This window comes from Odontesthes bonariensis, chromosome 11, assembly GCF_027942865.1.
Source record: "Odontesthes bonariensis isolate fOdoBon6 chromosome 11, fOdoBon6.hap1, whole genome shotgun sequence".
Classification (NCBI taxonomy): domain Eukaryota; kingdom Metazoa; phylum Chordata; class Actinopteri; order Atheriniformes; family Atherinopsidae; genus Odontesthes; species Odontesthes bonariensis.
Genome location: NC_134516.1, coordinates 14,749,421 through 14,766,463, shown reverse-complemented (window position 1 = coordinate 14,766,463; position 17,043 = coordinate 14,749,421). Strand labels below are relative to the sequence as shown.

At 43.3% G+C, this 17,043-nt stretch overlaps 1 protein-coding gene across 1 annotated transcript in view; it reads right to left on the bottom strand.

Moving 5' to 3' along the window:
* The window catches only part of nid2a (nidogen 2a (osteonidogen)), a 49,453-nt gene that overhangs the window by 12,843 nt on the left and 19,567 nt on the right, over positions 1 to 17,043 (bottom strand). The window contains exons 9-25 of the mRNA XM_075477649.1: positions 15,582 to 15,621; positions 15,310 to 15,419; positions 15,083 to 15,216; positions 14,817 to 14,928; positions 14,285 to 14,485; positions 13,959 to 14,189; positions 6,273 to 6,419; positions 5,437 to 5,565; positions 4,474 to 4,599; positions 3,247 to 3,380; positions 3,047 to 3,152; positions 2,835 to 2,968; positions 2,620 to 2,725; positions 1,789 to 1,910; positions 1,566 to 1,671; positions 939 to 1,060; positions 716 to 821 (exon numbers count right to left, since the gene is read on the bottom strand). Of these exons, the coding sequence (XP_075333764.1) occupies positions 716 to 821; positions 939 to 1,060; positions 1,566 to 1,671; positions 1,789 to 1,910; positions 2,620 to 2,725; positions 2,835 to 2,968; positions 3,047 to 3,152; positions 3,247 to 3,380; positions 4,474 to 4,599; positions 5,437 to 5,565; positions 6,273 to 6,419; positions 13,959 to 14,189; positions 14,285 to 14,485; positions 14,817 to 14,928; positions 15,083 to 15,216; positions 15,310 to 15,419; positions 15,582 to 15,621 (2,166 nt within the window). The remainder of the gene's footprint in view (positions 1 to 715; positions 822 to 938; positions 1,061 to 1,565; positions 1,672 to 1,788; positions 1,911 to 2,619; positions 2,726 to 2,834; positions 2,969 to 3,046; positions 3,153 to 3,246; positions 3,381 to 4,473; positions 4,600 to 5,436; positions 5,566 to 6,272; positions 6,420 to 13,958; positions 14,190 to 14,284; positions 14,486 to 14,816; positions 14,929 to 15,082; positions 15,217 to 15,309; positions 15,420 to 15,581; positions 15,622 to 17,043) is intronic.

Sequence of the window (17,043 nt, the reverse complement as noted above, 5' to 3'; positions counted from 1 at the left end):
GCTGGCCGTACTTTTCTACCACCCATCAGCTGGCCGTTGCATCACTTCAGCTTTACCATCTGCAGTTTGAATGCAACCAGAGAAAAGGCCCTTATGTTGTCCTTCAGGGAGCTCCCCAAGCCCCCATAATCCTAAAATGCCCTTTTCCACCAAAGTGGTTCCAGTGCTGGTTTCAGAGCCAGTGTTTACCTAAGAACCAGTTCCTCCAAAGCACTGGCCTCAGCCCAGGGAAAATGGTAGGACAAGAACAAGTAGGACAGACAAGAGCTCAGCGTTCATCTCCTTTTCATGAAATTTGATGCTCTAATATCACCAGGTTATATAAACCATTCAGGGTAAACAGGCCTCACTTTGTGCACTTCCTGATGGACTTTTTAGATTTCGTATTGCTGAAGGAGTCATACTCACACCTTTTACAAATTTCTCTTGTTTCAAGGATTTTAGGTGGTTTAATTAACTCCATCTTGTTCCTCACTGGTTGCACTTCTCAGGGTATAAAAACATCAATGCCACTCTTATTTTACCACTAAATTTCCACCTGGTTGAGAGCGGTGCACACTTCTGTTACTTTTCACACATCTCATCTGGGTTAGCTCACCCCGACAACCTGCTGCTGGCTACATCCTTTCAGAAGCTGCAAAATGATTGCCACACATGCTTGAAATTCATCGTACATCCCCTTCATCTTTCGTCTTTCCAAACAGAAGAGACTCACCCGCTCTGTAGCAGTCCACAGATGGTGTACCAGGTGCAGTCCTAGTTCCTGGTCTTTCCTGTCCGCTACCGTCCACACACCAACAGTACCCAGAGGAGCCGTGGCACTAGCACAGAAATGAAACATCATGTAAGTATAATAACTGTCACTGTAAATTACAATGACTTTAAGTGAAATAAAGACATATGGCAACATTATGTCAAAAGTCTCAACAGATGCTAACCTGCTGTAGTAGATACTGTCCATTCTCATGACACTGTGGTACGTAGGCTCCAGGTGAAGGATCGGAGGCCTGTACGTTGTCTCTGTGGTGCTCACAGTGAGTCTTGGGACGCTGTGGTTCATCTGAGCAAAATGGGTCACACATTTTTTTTTAATTTTTTTTTTTTATTTAACCTTTCTTTAACCAGGAAATGGTCCCATTGAGTTACAATAACTCTTCTGCCAGGGAGTCCTGGCCAAGAAGGCGACTTAAAAAAAGTTACATTACAATAAAACACAAGAGACAAGACAAAACCACTACTACATCACATCTAAACAGAAGTAAACATATTAAAAACTTAGTCTACACAGACACTAAAAAACAGACAGCGAACAAGGAATGAAATTCCATTAAGCGTTTATGAAGAAACATGAGGTGCTTTTGGACTGCAGGAACCTTTTCCAAATTCTTATTAAAAGTGGAGAAAAAAGGAACCAGTTCCTTTTGTGTAGACTGCTAAAGCACTGGCCCCAGCCAAGGGAAACTGGTGCTAAAGTAGGGTCAGCCCTTTGCTGGTCCAGAGCATAGAATTGGTTGCATTATAACAGCAGGCCAACTAAAATGCTTTTCCAAACAGAAGAGACTCACCTGCTCTGTAGCAGTCCACAGATGGTGTACCAGGTGGAGTCCTAGTTCCTGGTCTTTCCTGTCCGCTACCGTCCACACACCAACAGTACCCAGAGGAGCCGTGGCACTAGCACAGAAATGAAAGATTGGGTAAGCACAATGACTGTGACAGTACGGTACAATGACTTCAAGTGAAATGAAAGAATGTGATTACATCATGCCAAAAGTTTCAACAGATGCTAACCTGCTGTAGTAGATACTGTCCATTCTCATGACACTGTGGTACATAGGCTCCAGGTGAAGGACCGGAGGCCTGTACGCTGTCTCTGTGGTGCTCACAGTGAGTCTTAGGATGCTGTGGTTCATCTGATGGTTTAAAAATAGGTTTTCATGATGAGAGAATGCAAAGATCTGGGTAAATTCAAACTACATACACAAGGACATGTGTAGTTCGTATTTGCCTTTCTTTGGAACCCTTTAAACTCCCTTCTGTTTAGTTTTATGTTGCCCTGCAACACAGGCTGAGGCTCAGAAACTATTAATTATGATGTTCATTTTTGTCACTAAGTGCTGTATGGGGTAACTCTCTGGGTCAGTCACTACGCACGCTGAATATATTGCTTATGACTGGTTTTACCCCAGAAACTTCCACCCTGCTGGTCTGTAACTGGGACAGTTTTAAAGATAACTAACAAACTGGCAGCCATAAAGACACCAAAAGCATCAGGGTAGATTTCTTAGCTTCAATTTCCATCCCGTGCTTTCAACTTCCCAACCCACTCATACCCACCTTTTTTTCCAGGCATTCCGAGACTATGACCCAATGACCTCAATAGTGCACAACTCGCAAGCTTAGACACACACTCACATAAACATGCTGTCTGTTTGACTTGTCAGTGAGCTGAGGAATTAGGGGTTCACGGGTCAATGTTTAACAAGAAAGCCTTGGAGAGTCGTGACATAATGCACCTGCTGACGCGGGCCACATACTGCAGATAGTAACATAGCTTTAGTCAGGACAAGAGGCTAAATAGCTAAATGATCCTTTCTGTTTGTGTGTATTTGTCTTCCACACCTGGGTTGTCGCAGTCTTTGGGCAGTGCCCCAGGCGATGTCCTGGTTCCTGGTCTTTCCTGTCCTCTGCTGTCCACACACCAACAATGTCCAGAGGAGCCATGACACTAAAGAGACACTTTTTCATTCAGTCGTAGTTTGATATGCTACGATGATAATCAAAATCAATGAGTTCCCCCTGTATTTCAGTTTGCAAATTACTCATCAGGTGCTGACCTGCAGTGGCGCGTACTGTCCTTCTGCATCGCACAGAGGAACATAGGCGCCTGCGAGAGGAAGTCCCTCTGGACTGGTGGTTTGGACACTGTCTCTGTGGTGCTCACACTGAGTCTTAGGGTGTTCTGGTTCATCTAAGGAGGTAAAGTAACGCCAAATTAAATACTGGACGTTCTTTTATGGACGATCACCTCAAGGAAAATAATCAATACCTGCTCTGTCACAGTCTTTGGGTGGGGTGCCAGGTGGAGTCCTGGTTCCGGCTCTCTCCTGTCCCCTACTGTCCACGCACCAACAATGCCCAGTGGAGCCATGACACTGCAATACACCATTAATCCTCAAAGTCAGTGCCTCATTTCACTTAACTTATGAGTGAGCCATGCACTTTACCAGTCTGTCAGCCAGTGCCCACCTGCAGTGGTCGATAATGTCCATCAGAGTCGCACTGGGGGACGAAGGCTCCGGGACTCGGACGTCCATCAACTTCTCCACTCTGGAGACTATCCCTGTGCCGCTCACACTGGCTCTTCGGACGAACTGTGTATTCTGTAGGAAAAACAGTTGATAAAACAGTTAATATCTACATGTATTTTGGGAAAAAAAAACCTATGTTGTTGTCCTTGAGCTCTGATACTGCTCTTGTGCTGCCATGAGTAATGCCTCTGTGCTGTCTTTCCGACCCGCCTCTTCTAGTCACTGGTCGGACATCTTGATATCAGCCACTTTTTCAATACGCATCGATGGCTCTACTCTTCGGGATCTGCCTTACGCCAGCCGCTTTCACACAAAACCCTTTTCTAAGCCGGGGCAAATGCGCTTTTTCTGTGCATCGGTGTCCTGTGTGTAACTATAAAAGCAGAATACGGGGTTGAAGTTGATGTGCCACCGATAAGCATCTGAGCCGGCAGCGGATATAGTCACAAAGCTGAACTCATATGTGCATAAGGTCAAGCCGGCACAACAGACCAGATTTTTCTTGTCACTCAGCTGATTCAGTGACATCAGTTTGCTCTGCTTAAGCACACTGATGCAATGCTAATCCCCTTCTTTTTGGTCCATGAGAATTACCAAAGAGAGAGAAACAGCTTAACAAAGACAACCTTTTTTTGCTTCAAAAAAGTGCTTGAAAAGGACTTTGTAGGTATTTGGTTGTGTCTGACTTCTTTGTAGCCTCTTCGTGGTTGCCATTTGCCTGTGGGTCTCTAAGGTATTTGTAGCTGTCCTGAACTACTGCATTGCCTTCTTTCGGTTCGATCCCTTAACTTGTGATCATTTTGCATCTCTTTGAAACCACTGGAAACATTTGTCTTGTCCTACTGACATTTCCACATTGTTGCTGAAACTCATGGGCAAGTAGGTCAGTGTGTTGTTGTACATCGAGGCATTTTTTTCTTTTCTTTCCACACTGCAGTGTTTGGTTCATTTGTTAGTAATCGCTAAGGAATCATATTAGCGTTTGTGTCATTTCTGAAAATGAAGTAGAGAGCTAGGAAGGTGAGATCAAATGAGAGTGATCTGTAAAAGAAGGCTGGGATGACCGAAAGGAATGATTTGCACATGCATTGTAATTTAGATTAGTATTAGTCACAGTGCCGTGTTTGTCACGATCAGGCAATACTACAGTAACAATTTCACCAACCTTCCTGCTGGGTACAGTAGACACCGTCTCCATAAAACCCAGGCTGGCATTGACACCGGAAGGATCCTTGTTCATTGATACATCTGGCATTGATGTGACACGGGGAGGAGCTGCACTCATCTATATCTAATCAAAGACGGGAGAGAAATGAATCAGCACTCCAAAATGTAAATATTTGTGCTTAAAATGCTCTTTTTGCCCCACGAACAAGGCATAATTTACTTCAGGGACAGTTTTATAGGATTAAATTAATGTCAATATATTGTAAAGTATTACTTTCAAAATATTTGTCAAAGACGGGGGTAGGAAGGGTTCAGAGGAAGTTCATCTGAGTACACACACACACACACACACGTATATACGTAGGACCTTGCTCCTCCACACATTCCAACGCAACAAACAGATTGTGCCATTGCTCCATTTGTCTTTTTAGTCCCCGTCCTGTCTTATCTCACCCTCTTGTTCTCACATTCATCTCATTCTCTCATTTATCATCTCTCCTCCCCTCACTGTGTGTTTCTGGCTTTTGCAGCTGTGCGTTGCTGTTGTGAAGGACATCTTCCTCCCTCAACTAGGGCAAAAAAGTGGGTCTTTTCCTAATATTCAGCTCATTTTGGAATATGAGGCTTGACGGAAAAACATTTCTTAAGGGACCAGCAAACACAGCAAAGGACAAGATAAGGGCAAAATAATAGAAGACCGTCATGGTTAGCAGTGTTATAAAGATAGAAATATTTGTTCTACATTATAGAACAGGGTGGCATTGCTTAATAGAGCAGAAAAAAGCTTGTTGAACTGACTTTTTTCCAAAGATACAGAATCCATCTGGTGTATCATTTCTAGTTTATTACAAATATTATACATACATTCTAGATTCCCAGATGAATGACAAGTGACAAGTTACAGATATCTGTGCAGACCTCAAAATTCAATGCAAGAGGAAGATTTCTCGGTGCAACTCACCGACACATGTGCGCCTGTCGTAGCCAAACTCAAAACCTCTGTCGCACTGGCAGCGGTGGCTACCCGGAAGGTTCAAACACTGAGAGCGATCGCCACACGAGCTCAAACCCTCAGCGCACTCATCTACGTCTGCATCAAGGAGAGATGGAGAGAAAATGAGACGGTCTCTCTATAAACTCGTGAGTCTGGGAAAACGGATTCCCTTGTCTGAAAACACACACAGCAAGCCACATGTGTGACATTATAAGCTGTAATTAGGGTCATTACTGGTGCTTTTTGAAGCACACACAGTGTGTGCGTGCTTCTGTGTGCTGCTGCAAAGTGTTCCCCCACACCTGGATTCCTTGGCTGCGAAACGCACCATGCAATGCGAAGGACGAAATAAGAGAGAGGTCATATAATCAGAGAAAGATACGGAGGGCCTATCCATGGGAACTCAGGCTGAGCCTGGGGCTTTCCTGGTGCTGTCAGCAGGAGAGAAAGACCAAGTGGTGGCCTAATGACAGGCCACCCAGCAGCTTAAAGTCCTGGAAGTCTTTTTTAACTGCAAAATTAACCTAGAGAAGAGAGGAGGAGGGTGACAGTACCACTGGTTCCATTTGTGTAGTCTGTACTTGAACCCTCTATGCTAGATGGACATATGTTGATGAAACACAGACACATAGCCTTGAACTTTCTTCAACTCAGTGTGTGTGTGTTTGTGTGAGAAAGAGACATCATTAGACTAAGCAAAGGCGGGGAGGCACCACGAAGCACTCTACATTGTACAAGAATTGTTATACTTCACATGGACATGTATGTACACTATAACTTAGAACTTAGACAGATGACGTTACCGTAACAGTTGTGTCCATCTCCTCTATAACCAGTAGCGCACTGGCATCGAAAAGCCTGGCCCTCCAGAGGGATACACTTGGCGGTGGTGTCGCAGTCGTGGTTCCCAGTGTAGCAGGGGTTGACCTCTTCTGGCTCAGAGGGCTCAACTAGGAATGAAAGGCAAAAGATTTGAGTTGAAGAAAGCTTTACAAATGGGATATTCTACATGCACGGAGCACTGCCTGGAAAAGATAAATCCACGATGGACCAATCTGTTTGTGGTATATGGTACAGTCAGCCTTCTTTTAATGAAGCCATTGAAGTAGTGCATAAAAAGTGGTTTGATCACTTGTTTTAGCAACACGGCAATGTCAGAGAGGAGTAAAATCACCAAGATGTGCTTTAAAGAGTCAAGTTAAAAATATTAGAGATCAAAATTTCTAACTTAAAATCAAAATTCTGAATTTTTGGAAGCAAATTTCAGTTACTAAGTCAAATTCCCGAGATAGCATCTCAGTATTTTCATACTAAGTCGGAATTTTGAGATATCAGGTCAAAATACTGTGATTCGATAATTTGGATGTACCAGGTCAGAATGCCGAGAGACTACATCTCTATTCTAAACTACTTAACCAGAACTTTTGATACAAAGTCAGAATTCTTCAGGGCTTAGTCAGTAGACAGCATCTCAGAATGGTATCAGAAATTGAGATACAAAGTCAACATGTTGAGCTATAAGGACAGAATTCTAAGATACCACGTGATTCTCCAGAATTTTCAGCTGCTAAGTGGAAACTCTGAGATACTAAGTCAAACATCCTAAATTTGTCAAAATCCTGAGATAGTGACATACTAAGCCTGATGTTTAAAATGAAAGGTCTGACATGGACTTCCTCTGACAGGTTCCAGCATCAGTTTAAAAAAAAAAAAAAAACACATACAAAACAAATATACATAGACCTAATCCTAAAATAAACTGACTGAGACAGAATAGCTGCGCAGCCAGAGGTCCCTATGGTTATAGGAAGAAAATTATGATTAATAACACAAGTGCACAGATTTTTGCCACAGTCCAAATGTTCTGGATTGAGATTGAGATCAGGATTATTCATTGAAAACATTCCAGTGATTAGAGCCATCTTTTATTTAACCAAACCCACATGCAAAACCACTCCAGACATCTTCCTACGCCACAGTTTCCTAAGAGGGGATTACATTCATGTTTCCAATATTCCAAACATATGGATAGGTTTCGATACACTGGGCAGGGTTTCCTAATGCTGCCGTATGGCCCAGACGAAACTATTTAAAAAACAAACCACTGACTAACTTCCAAAGAAACGGGAACAAGAGACAGCCATGGGAAATTAGACAAGAATGCAAAAAAGCTATGCAAAAGTACATTAATATGGTGGTCTCCTCTACCACTGAACCACTCGTAGGCTGTAAATTATTGTTGTTTCGAGTCTTATTCAACTTAAATGTCAAAGAGGATTATGTGTCAGACCTATAACATGTAAAAAAAAACCCAAAAAAACAGGGTTTTGATGTATCAGTGTGTCCCGCTGTCTATGGAACTTGGGTTTCCTGAAAACATGCTTGCCCGCAGCCACAAGTTTTAAACATAACAGCTGGGTACAAAGGTCTGGGGGTCTTCTCTGTCATAATTTCAGAACATGGCGAACAAGAAAAGTCAACCGCTAACAGTTTCATAATCTCAATGTCTGTTTTTAATTATGTGCTGGTGTTCGAGGCTTGACTTTTTTTCCTTTTACCATCGGGGCATCATCCTCCGCGAACAGCGACAGCTAAGACATTCCCAACATAAACAGAACACACAGACACAGCTTGCCTGCATCTCCCGAGGCCAGAGAGCAATTTTGGCTCATTATCAGAGAGGGAGAGAGACTCTTCAAAGTCCAATGTGGCCAGGAGGAAGGGCAGATGAGAGGGTGAGATACACATGGATTGGAGAAAAAGGGCTGAAGGATAATTAGAGACAGGGAGGGAGAAAGACAGCGAGCAGGAGAGAGGAGTGATGAACGCACATCCCACACATGCACTGCACGCCATCAAAGTGATGAGTGCAGTTTCCCACCTGTTGCTTTTTACACAGCTCTTCCATACACACAGATGCAGACACAAACAGACTGGGTTTACAGGGGAGTAGCTGAGGGTGCACTTTTAAAATGTAATGACCCACCATTGAGCCATGTGATATTATCTTTCCATCATCACTGACTTTTACTAGCACGCTGAAAAAGCCTGAAATTTAAGATTAAGAGTGGCGCTTCAAGCAGTGAAAGCAGACTAAAGAGGGCGATGAGGGTGAATACAGGACTTGAATAATGATAATCAAAAAGCGAGGGACCCTGGGGCGGTCGGTGGCGTAGTGGGTTAAGCAGCCGCCCCATGTATAGAGGCTACAGTCCTCGTTGCAGCTGGCCCCAGTTCGAGTCCCGCACCGGAAGGCCCTGTGCTGCATGTCTTCCCTGTCTCTCTGCCCCCTGCTTCCTGTCTCTCTCTCTCCAACTGTCTATCCATTAAAGGCATAAAAAGGCCCAAAAAATATTTAAAAATAAAAAATAAAAATAAAAAGCGAGGGACCCAAATATTCGGTTTGCAGCACAGATCCATTAGCTTGAATCTATTTGATTTGTTCTGGATACAAAACTTCCTTTGTCAAAGTCCGTACAAAAAGATGGTCTGAAGTTTTCTGTTGCACTCGACGGACCTTCCATACACCTTGCATGTGTATTCATGGGTGTTTCCCTTTCAGAGCACAACATTTGGGGGAGGGGATAGCTGGCTAGATGGTGCACTTATTTCCTAAGCCTTGCACTTGCAAGTCACCATGAAATACCGCTGAAAAAATTCCCTCACACTTCCTCATTACGTTCTATGCGTATGCGGCCAAAAAACGGTCTCTATCCGGTGCCACTGCGCCTGCGTTTTCCACAAACATCTTCTGTCGTTGACCTCACCAGAACACTCTGACCTCAGTCAGGACAGACAGTACGTGATGTGGATATGATATCGATAAACTCCCATATACGCTGCGTAATCAATGCAGTTTTAGGAACTCATTTGTGGAACTGTAGACTCCCATAGGCACTATCTATGGTTAGCGACCACACGCCGATTCGCCCCACTTAGTAAATCTGCCCCTAAAGGATCCAGAAAAAAAATACTCAACTAGAATTAATTTGTCTTCTGTTTGTTCTATCAATGTTCAATCCCTTTAGTGCCTTAAGCCTGTCTGCAATCTCTGATTCTCATGACCTCACAGGGCAGCTATTCTACCCGGCAACCCCCCCTTCTAGAAAATCTGTCATTGGCTGGGATATTATTTCCCAGTAAGTGTAAGACCTTTGAACATGCACAGACACACACATGCTCTTTCTGACAGACACACACACACACACACACACACACACACACACACACACACACCACTTAACCCATGTTTACAAAACCCCTGATCCCCGAAAGCTCTTCCAGCTGTGTTCTGGGTGTATCTCTGCGAATGAGCATGTGCATGTGTGACATATGTCATCCCAACCTTTTTAATCAGTGTGTTGACGTTTAAATGACAGAAGCTTGGTCTACATCCAAAATCTGTGCGGGAAAAAAACCCACCAAAAACTATCACCTTCTGGTTCTCATCAGATCGAGTTGGTAAAGAAAGCACGGCTGCTGTGTGTGAACAGGGCCAAAAAAACCCAACTGTATTTCCATATATGTGAACTCATGTCGAATTGGGATGAGTGCAGATGAAGTAGAAGGAGATAAAGATGAAATAGAGGAGGAAAACGGACACGAGAATGAGAAAACCCTTGGATCTAATAAGATAAAAAATTAGCATTATAGCTTTGCGCCTCCTCCTGTGCTCTACCAGCATTGACTGGGGCCTATAAAAAAAAAACCTCAGATTTTAAGGTCAAAGGCACTGATTTACCGTTCACCTGGGTGCAATAAAAATTTAACAACCATGAAAACATAAACTGTAAAGGATACATCCCTACGCCTGCCGTGCACACACTCCAAAACTGTCTTGGGGAATACTCGACTAACCTAGCAACTAGTGCTGTACATGAAGTGGTTGAAACGAGCTCGATATAAACTAGCAAAAACTGATGTTTATACACTGCATCAAAAATAACAATAGTCTCATGTTATATAGGATAACATTTATGTCCCACAGGCAGCATTTCACTTCACGAGCAATGCATTTTTCTTTTTTTAGGAACATTTTGCCGACAACAATTCTACGTAGTATTTTCATTACAGGTCCTTCAACACCACAAATAGTAACTGGCACAATACTTGATGGGTGGATATTTGTTGAAATTCTTCCCCTGAACAGTCTCAAAGTTTAACTTAAAGCTGCAGTCTGCAACTCTTTTTCAAGCATAATGCCTGGAACTGTCCGGGGATTCTGAAAGTAGTACATTAAATACCCCAATACAAAAAAAAATGAGTTCTCAAGGTCCCCTATATGTCCCGCTAGGTCCCTCCAAAGCCAGCAGGTTTGTTTACAAAATTGCAGACCGGACCGGTAAAAGGTAACCAATCAGGTTACGAGCTGGGCTCTGCTGCCTGTCAATCACCGATTGTGCACGCGCGATACAAGGTAGGCTCGTCCCCACGCTTATTTATCTAGACTATTGAACTTCATTACGGGCTAGTCTACTTACTGTGTCTTCCATGATCGCAAATGACAGGTGAGTTGATGAATGAGGAGTTGTGTACGCGAATCTGGCGTGCACGTAGACCTGCACGAGTTCTCATGTGTTTTGATGGGGCGGGACAGGAAGTTGAATAAGTTTTTATTTTTCGGTTAAAAAATAAGCATTTCTTGCATTTTGCGACTACGGAGGTCACCGTTTTCAACTTCAAGCGTTCTGATAGATCATGTAAACTCTTAAAATGCCAAAAATTAGGACTTTACGTATGACAACAACAAATCCTGCAGACTGCAGCTTTAAACTGGAGCACGCGGCGCAAACAAAATGGGAACAACTGATGTGAAAGCGAACTGGCGTCCCTGTGATCGAGATAGAATGGGGTGTGATGAGCCAGTGCTTAGGTTGACCCGTCCCCTTTGCACCTATTGGTGATTATACACTTTTATTGTCATGTCATCCTTTCTGCAGAACAATCAAAAAGTAGCGGGGAGGAGTGATGAGCACCACTTTTCTTTAAAGGTGCCCAATTTAAAAAAAATAAATAAATAAATTCAAAACGTCAGAAACTCGGCTACGGCTTTCGACAGAATTGAAAAACGGCGCCTATGCAATATGCAGCGGAGATACGATGGACGTGTTTAGCTGTAATGCCACGATTAGCCACTAGATGGGACAACAGTCATAGTTGGGCCCAGTCTACCCTGGAGCCAACAGAAGAAGAAGGAAAAGGGGAAGTAACAAAGTGGAGCATAGAGACAAGGAGAAATTAGTGGAAATAACCGTGATAACCCAAATGACCGATCAACGACATCAATGACAGCTCACTGACATGGCCAGCAAACAGTCTGGATCTCAATCAGATCGCAGGTGGCAAAAAAGTAGCTGCGATACAAGGAAGTTGGAAGACGACTGATGAAAATCCTTTGTCATAAGTGAAGTCAAACTCAAATAAACATTCAGGCTGTCACAAAAGTCAGAGGAGCTGAAACAAAGACCTAACTGTGACTTAAATTTGGTTTAATATATTATATATTTTTTCTCCTCTGCTTAAATATAAATCTGACTATTTATGAAATGAAAAAAAGTAAATTTTTAAGGGGGCAGGTTATCTAAATTTCACGAGATTTGATCCAGATTTAGTTTGGTGGTGCGATTTACCTGCTGACTTGGATCAACTTACCCCTGAACTGATCCACAGATATATATACATATGTATATGTACATACATATTTAAAAGAAGCCATATTTTCCAAACACTCTGATAATTGAAATTGTTAGGAAACCTACTCAAATTTGGTTAAATTTTACATGCCTTATTTTCCCTTATCTTGTGGGCCACGTCAGTGAAAACAAAAAAAGAAAGAATGGGCTCATTTTACCCCACTCTTCCCAGCGGGTTTCCCAAGCTATTGTAGAAGCTCCGTGTAAATAAGCTGAGCGCACACTTGTCACACTGAGGAAACACATGATATCTAAATCCTAACTGATCAGAACCAAACCAATTTTGCCAAGCTATAAAGTTACACGGTTTCGGTTTAATGCTTCCAATGCTAAATTGTCCTTAAACATTGCTGGCTTGACCAACTTCACATATTAAATTGAGCACAGATTTGGGGGCGTTAATCCAATCCCATACATGGACAAACTAAGTAGGCAAAATACATTAACCAGCTGTGATGCAAACGGTGGTTTTAATCATATTTAGGGTGGTCTGACTTTCTTGCACTCTCCACAAGACTGTGAACCTAGAAACAGAGGTGTTTATACGGGCATTTTAACATTGTTGTGTCTGGTTTCTGTGTATAACCATCCACATCCCCTGCTTGCAGCATCTGTGCTTAAAGCTGAGCTGTCCAATACTGCTCCGTGGTCTGGCTGTGATTTCTGAGGCTGAACTGTAACAATTACTGGTCTGGTCTCTGGCTGGGGTTCTCCGAGAGAAAAACCTCACAATTTCATCGCCTGCAGTGTGATTGCCCACTTAAAGGTTGGCAGAGACATTCTGGATTGAACAATGCCTAATAGACATTACATTAAGGTAGTCTATAATGCTGGCGAACATGCTTTTCTCATCTTTCAGCATGCCTCAGACGAGTTACAAAAATGCAAAAACAGCCCTTTTGAAGCCCCCGTGTTCTTAATGTGCATCGTATCCCGGACCGTCAAATTTATGATCCTGCTCTTTGTTTTCGTGTGTTGTAATCTTTGCTCGCTGGTGTACATGATTTTAATGACCGTTGGCTGAAAAACAAATTGCCACTCGGGGTCATAATAAGTTTAGTCCTCTTTCTTTCACCATAGTTTCACTGTCCTTGGGGTTGGAAAGCCTCTGAAACAACATCATTAGAGGAAATTTAAAAGGTTTACAGGAAAAAGCCAAGAAACATACATATGTTGTCATCGCTGTTTACCGATGCCGTTCGAATGTATAACACAGTTGGGACATTTTCTACAATACAACAAAAACAAGGACTGACATTGTCCAGCTGAGATAACCACAGCCCATGGTAGCACATGTCTCTCCTAAGTTCCATTCTCACCTCTGTATCAATGGTACCTTCATACATATACAAGTCATCCATGCTACGGACACAGACCCCCATACCATCAGACACTGGCTTTTGCTCCTCTCTCTGATAACAGCCTGGATGGTCTTTATCATATCTGGCACGTAGAAGCAGGCATTTTGGGTTTTTCACAAAAAGCAGCTGAAGATGAGCTCACAAGTCCAGAGAACTTGACATTGTTTTATGAACAGAGACAGAATTTGGCCTCCTGCTTGTGTAATGCAGCTTCAGGTTACATTTCTGGATGCAACAGCAGACATTTTTTTTTGAGTGAAAATAGTTTTCCGAGGTACTCCTGAGCCTGTGGCTTCATTGATCATAATTACAAAACCACTTCTCATGTCGCGCCCCCTGAATGTAAATATTTCTTTGGGACCTATTGAGGACTCTCTGACAGAGATTGGCACAAAAGAGTTGACTTACAAATCTTACCATCGCCATCTTTACGTACCTCCGAGAGGGCTGATCTTGTTCGTCAGGGCGTATGTCAGCATCTGCTCCTCTGTGATGTACATCACAAACACCCTGTCCATGATAATCTGCAGTGTGTCAGGGGCGGTGCCTCTGTTGTCATGCCGACAGTCGCGATAGGTGACGTTCTGTTTGAGCTGGAAGGAGTAGGACTCTGTGCCTCGTTCTTTCGAAACGACTGAAAACCCCCTGACAGAAACTGAGGTGGCAACTGGCGAAGGAGAAAGAGGGACAGAGATATTTAAGGTGAAAGAGGCCATTAAGTGGTGCACTTAGCTTTGAGTCCTGTGTGGTCATTATGGTTACCAGAGGGGTAGTACTGGTAGGTCTCCTTGAAGGGCTCCATGGTGACTTCAGCCCTAGGCGGTAAGAGCGGCACATTGCCGTTGACAACAGTATCCACGGTGAGGTGGTTGTTTTCGTCAAGGCCACGGCCCGTCTGTGTGATCGACAAGCGCTGGTTGCCGGGGTAAAACAGCATCTCTGCATTGCGAACGAACTCAGCACCTGATAGCAAAGTTTGTCTGTTTACATGTCGAATAATGGTGCAACGGTTGCATTCTAGAAAATGTGGAATCTCGGCAGTGGTTCCATACACACACACATACAGGCACACACACACACACACATGCGCGCAGCTGTTTCCTATTTGAGCAGGGAGGTGGAAGCCTGATATCACATCCCGTCCCTGGAGACAATACAGCTGGCTGGGTGACCGAAAAGCACTCAAAGACAGAGACACAGAATATGCTGGCTGTAGAAGGGTTCCCTCGTCTCTGCTCAGATATGCGCTAAAGTCGGAATACTGACCAAAAAAAACAAACAAAAACAGGATTACCTGTGATTTTGAATCCGGCTTGGCTATTGGGCAGCTCCAGAGCGAACAGCCATCCGAACAGTTCCCCAATTGGTGCAACTGGCATCAGGGCCCAACCCACTGATTCTGGGACCTAACCAACCATCCAAAGTTAAAAAAGGTCAGGTTAGTTACGTGATAGGCCAGTCAAATCCTTTCATTTATTTTCTATGGAAAAAATGGCACTCTGGGGTGAGCTCAGGAATATGTATGTGAGGTAATTATCTAGCATGTTGTCAGGCTTCTACCTTGCTGATGGCCGTGTACGCTCTCCCGTCTCCAACCACGATGTAGGAATGAAGATGAATGTCGTTCAGCTCCACGGGAGTCACTCCCACGGTCAGCGTCCCGCTGAACTTACCACTAACACGTTGTGGAGCACCTGGGGGAGCAGAATGGGGATTACACAACAAGGAAATGTCAAAAACAGCCAAACAAGATGAAACTCTCTGATGGTTGATGGCTGAGCTCTAACCCTCAGGTAGACAGTGGCGACCGTTTCCATAGAAGCCAGGGCGGCAGTGACAGCAAAATCCTGTGGCGTAGTCCATGCAAAATGCATTCTCGGAGCACTGGCGCTGGAATCTAGACAATAAGCAGAGTAAGCAAAAAGATATAAAAGTGTTCTGTTCTTGTAAATCTTAAGAAACTGGAAGATTTCGTTTTGCAACTCTTGCTCATGCAAACAAGCAAAGAGTGTGAGGGACGACGTTAAATTAAACGGAGCACCGTGGAGCTTCCACATACCTGGCACACGTTTCCTTATTCTCAGTTGTGTACTGAATCACTAAGAGAGAGTTGGAAGACAAGAAGACAAAGTATGGTAAAGTCTCACATGCAAAAGTCAAAACAGACAAAAGAAAAACTGAGAACGTTGAGCATCCAGACTTGGAGCCAGAGGCATGAACTATGCTGTGCACGCCTCACAAACTCTTCAGACCATGCACACCACACATATGTTTTAAGAGTAATTCATAATGAAGTGGAAATGGAAACCCAAGTGACAGAACTTCTTTTTTTGTGTGTTTTCTTCAGGATTTTTTTCCCTGTTACTCTCTTATTTATTTGTGGATTCTATAAACAATTGCAGCTATGCATCAAGGTCAGGCAGGAGGACTGTTCTGATTTTCTTCTGTAAGATTTGGCCGTGTGCTCTTTTCGCCTTCCAAAGGCTGTGTCATGACCAACATATCATGATCCGGCAGTACATATTTTTCAGCCTTTTGATCATCAAGCAAGACTGTATACTGTGCGGGGCCGTATGTTCATCTGTTGTGGATAAATCAGAAGTTGCCCGCCCTATGCCTGGAGCTCTGTAGCTATCTTTGTGTGACCTGATGTGTGTTTTACATTTGATTAAACTCGGCTTCTTCTTTCTTGCTGCTTTTACTTGGTTTGGTGCTAAACATTTTTTTTTTTTTTTAATATGCGCCTAGATTGACCTTTGGGAGAAGAATGTTGTCCCACTCTTGTCTGAAATAGGCTTTTCGACAATCCTGGGTCTTCTCTGTTTCGCTTAGCGTTTCATATCGGTTTCTTTCAGTTGGTGAAAGGTCTGCACTGCACTGCAGGCAGGCCAGTCCAGCACCCGGACTCTTCTACAAAGCCACGCTGTTGGAACGAAGCAGGGTGTGCTTTAGCATTGTCTTGCTGAAATATGCAAGGCCTTCCCTGAAAAAGACATCCTCTGAATGATATAAGCTGAATGGTCCCTCTGGTCTTCATTCTAGGGGACAGAGAGTCCATGATTTTGAAAAAGAAACTTCAAATTTCAGTTTGCTTGACCACAGAACAGTTTTTTCACTTTGTTTCAGTCCATTTTCCAGATCTTTGGCCCACACATATGGCTTCTTCTTGGTGTGACAGAGCTTTAACCTCTATTTATAGGTAACACAGTGAACTGTGTTCACAGACAATGATTCCTGGAAGGGTTTTCTCAGTGATTTCCAAAATCAAATCATGGCTGTTTTCAATGCTGTGCTGTCTAAGGACCAAAATATCACGGGCACGCAATGTCAATTTTTAGATGTGTCTCTTGCGCAAAGAGGTGTCTCTACATTCTCCGAGACTCTTGATGATATTATGTACGGTGGATGATGGGAGATTCGCCTTTGCAATTTTACATTATGGAACATTAATTAATCAATTTGTAGATTCGGTATGAAGCACATTGCTGAACCTCTGCCAATCTTTACTTCAGAGGGACTCG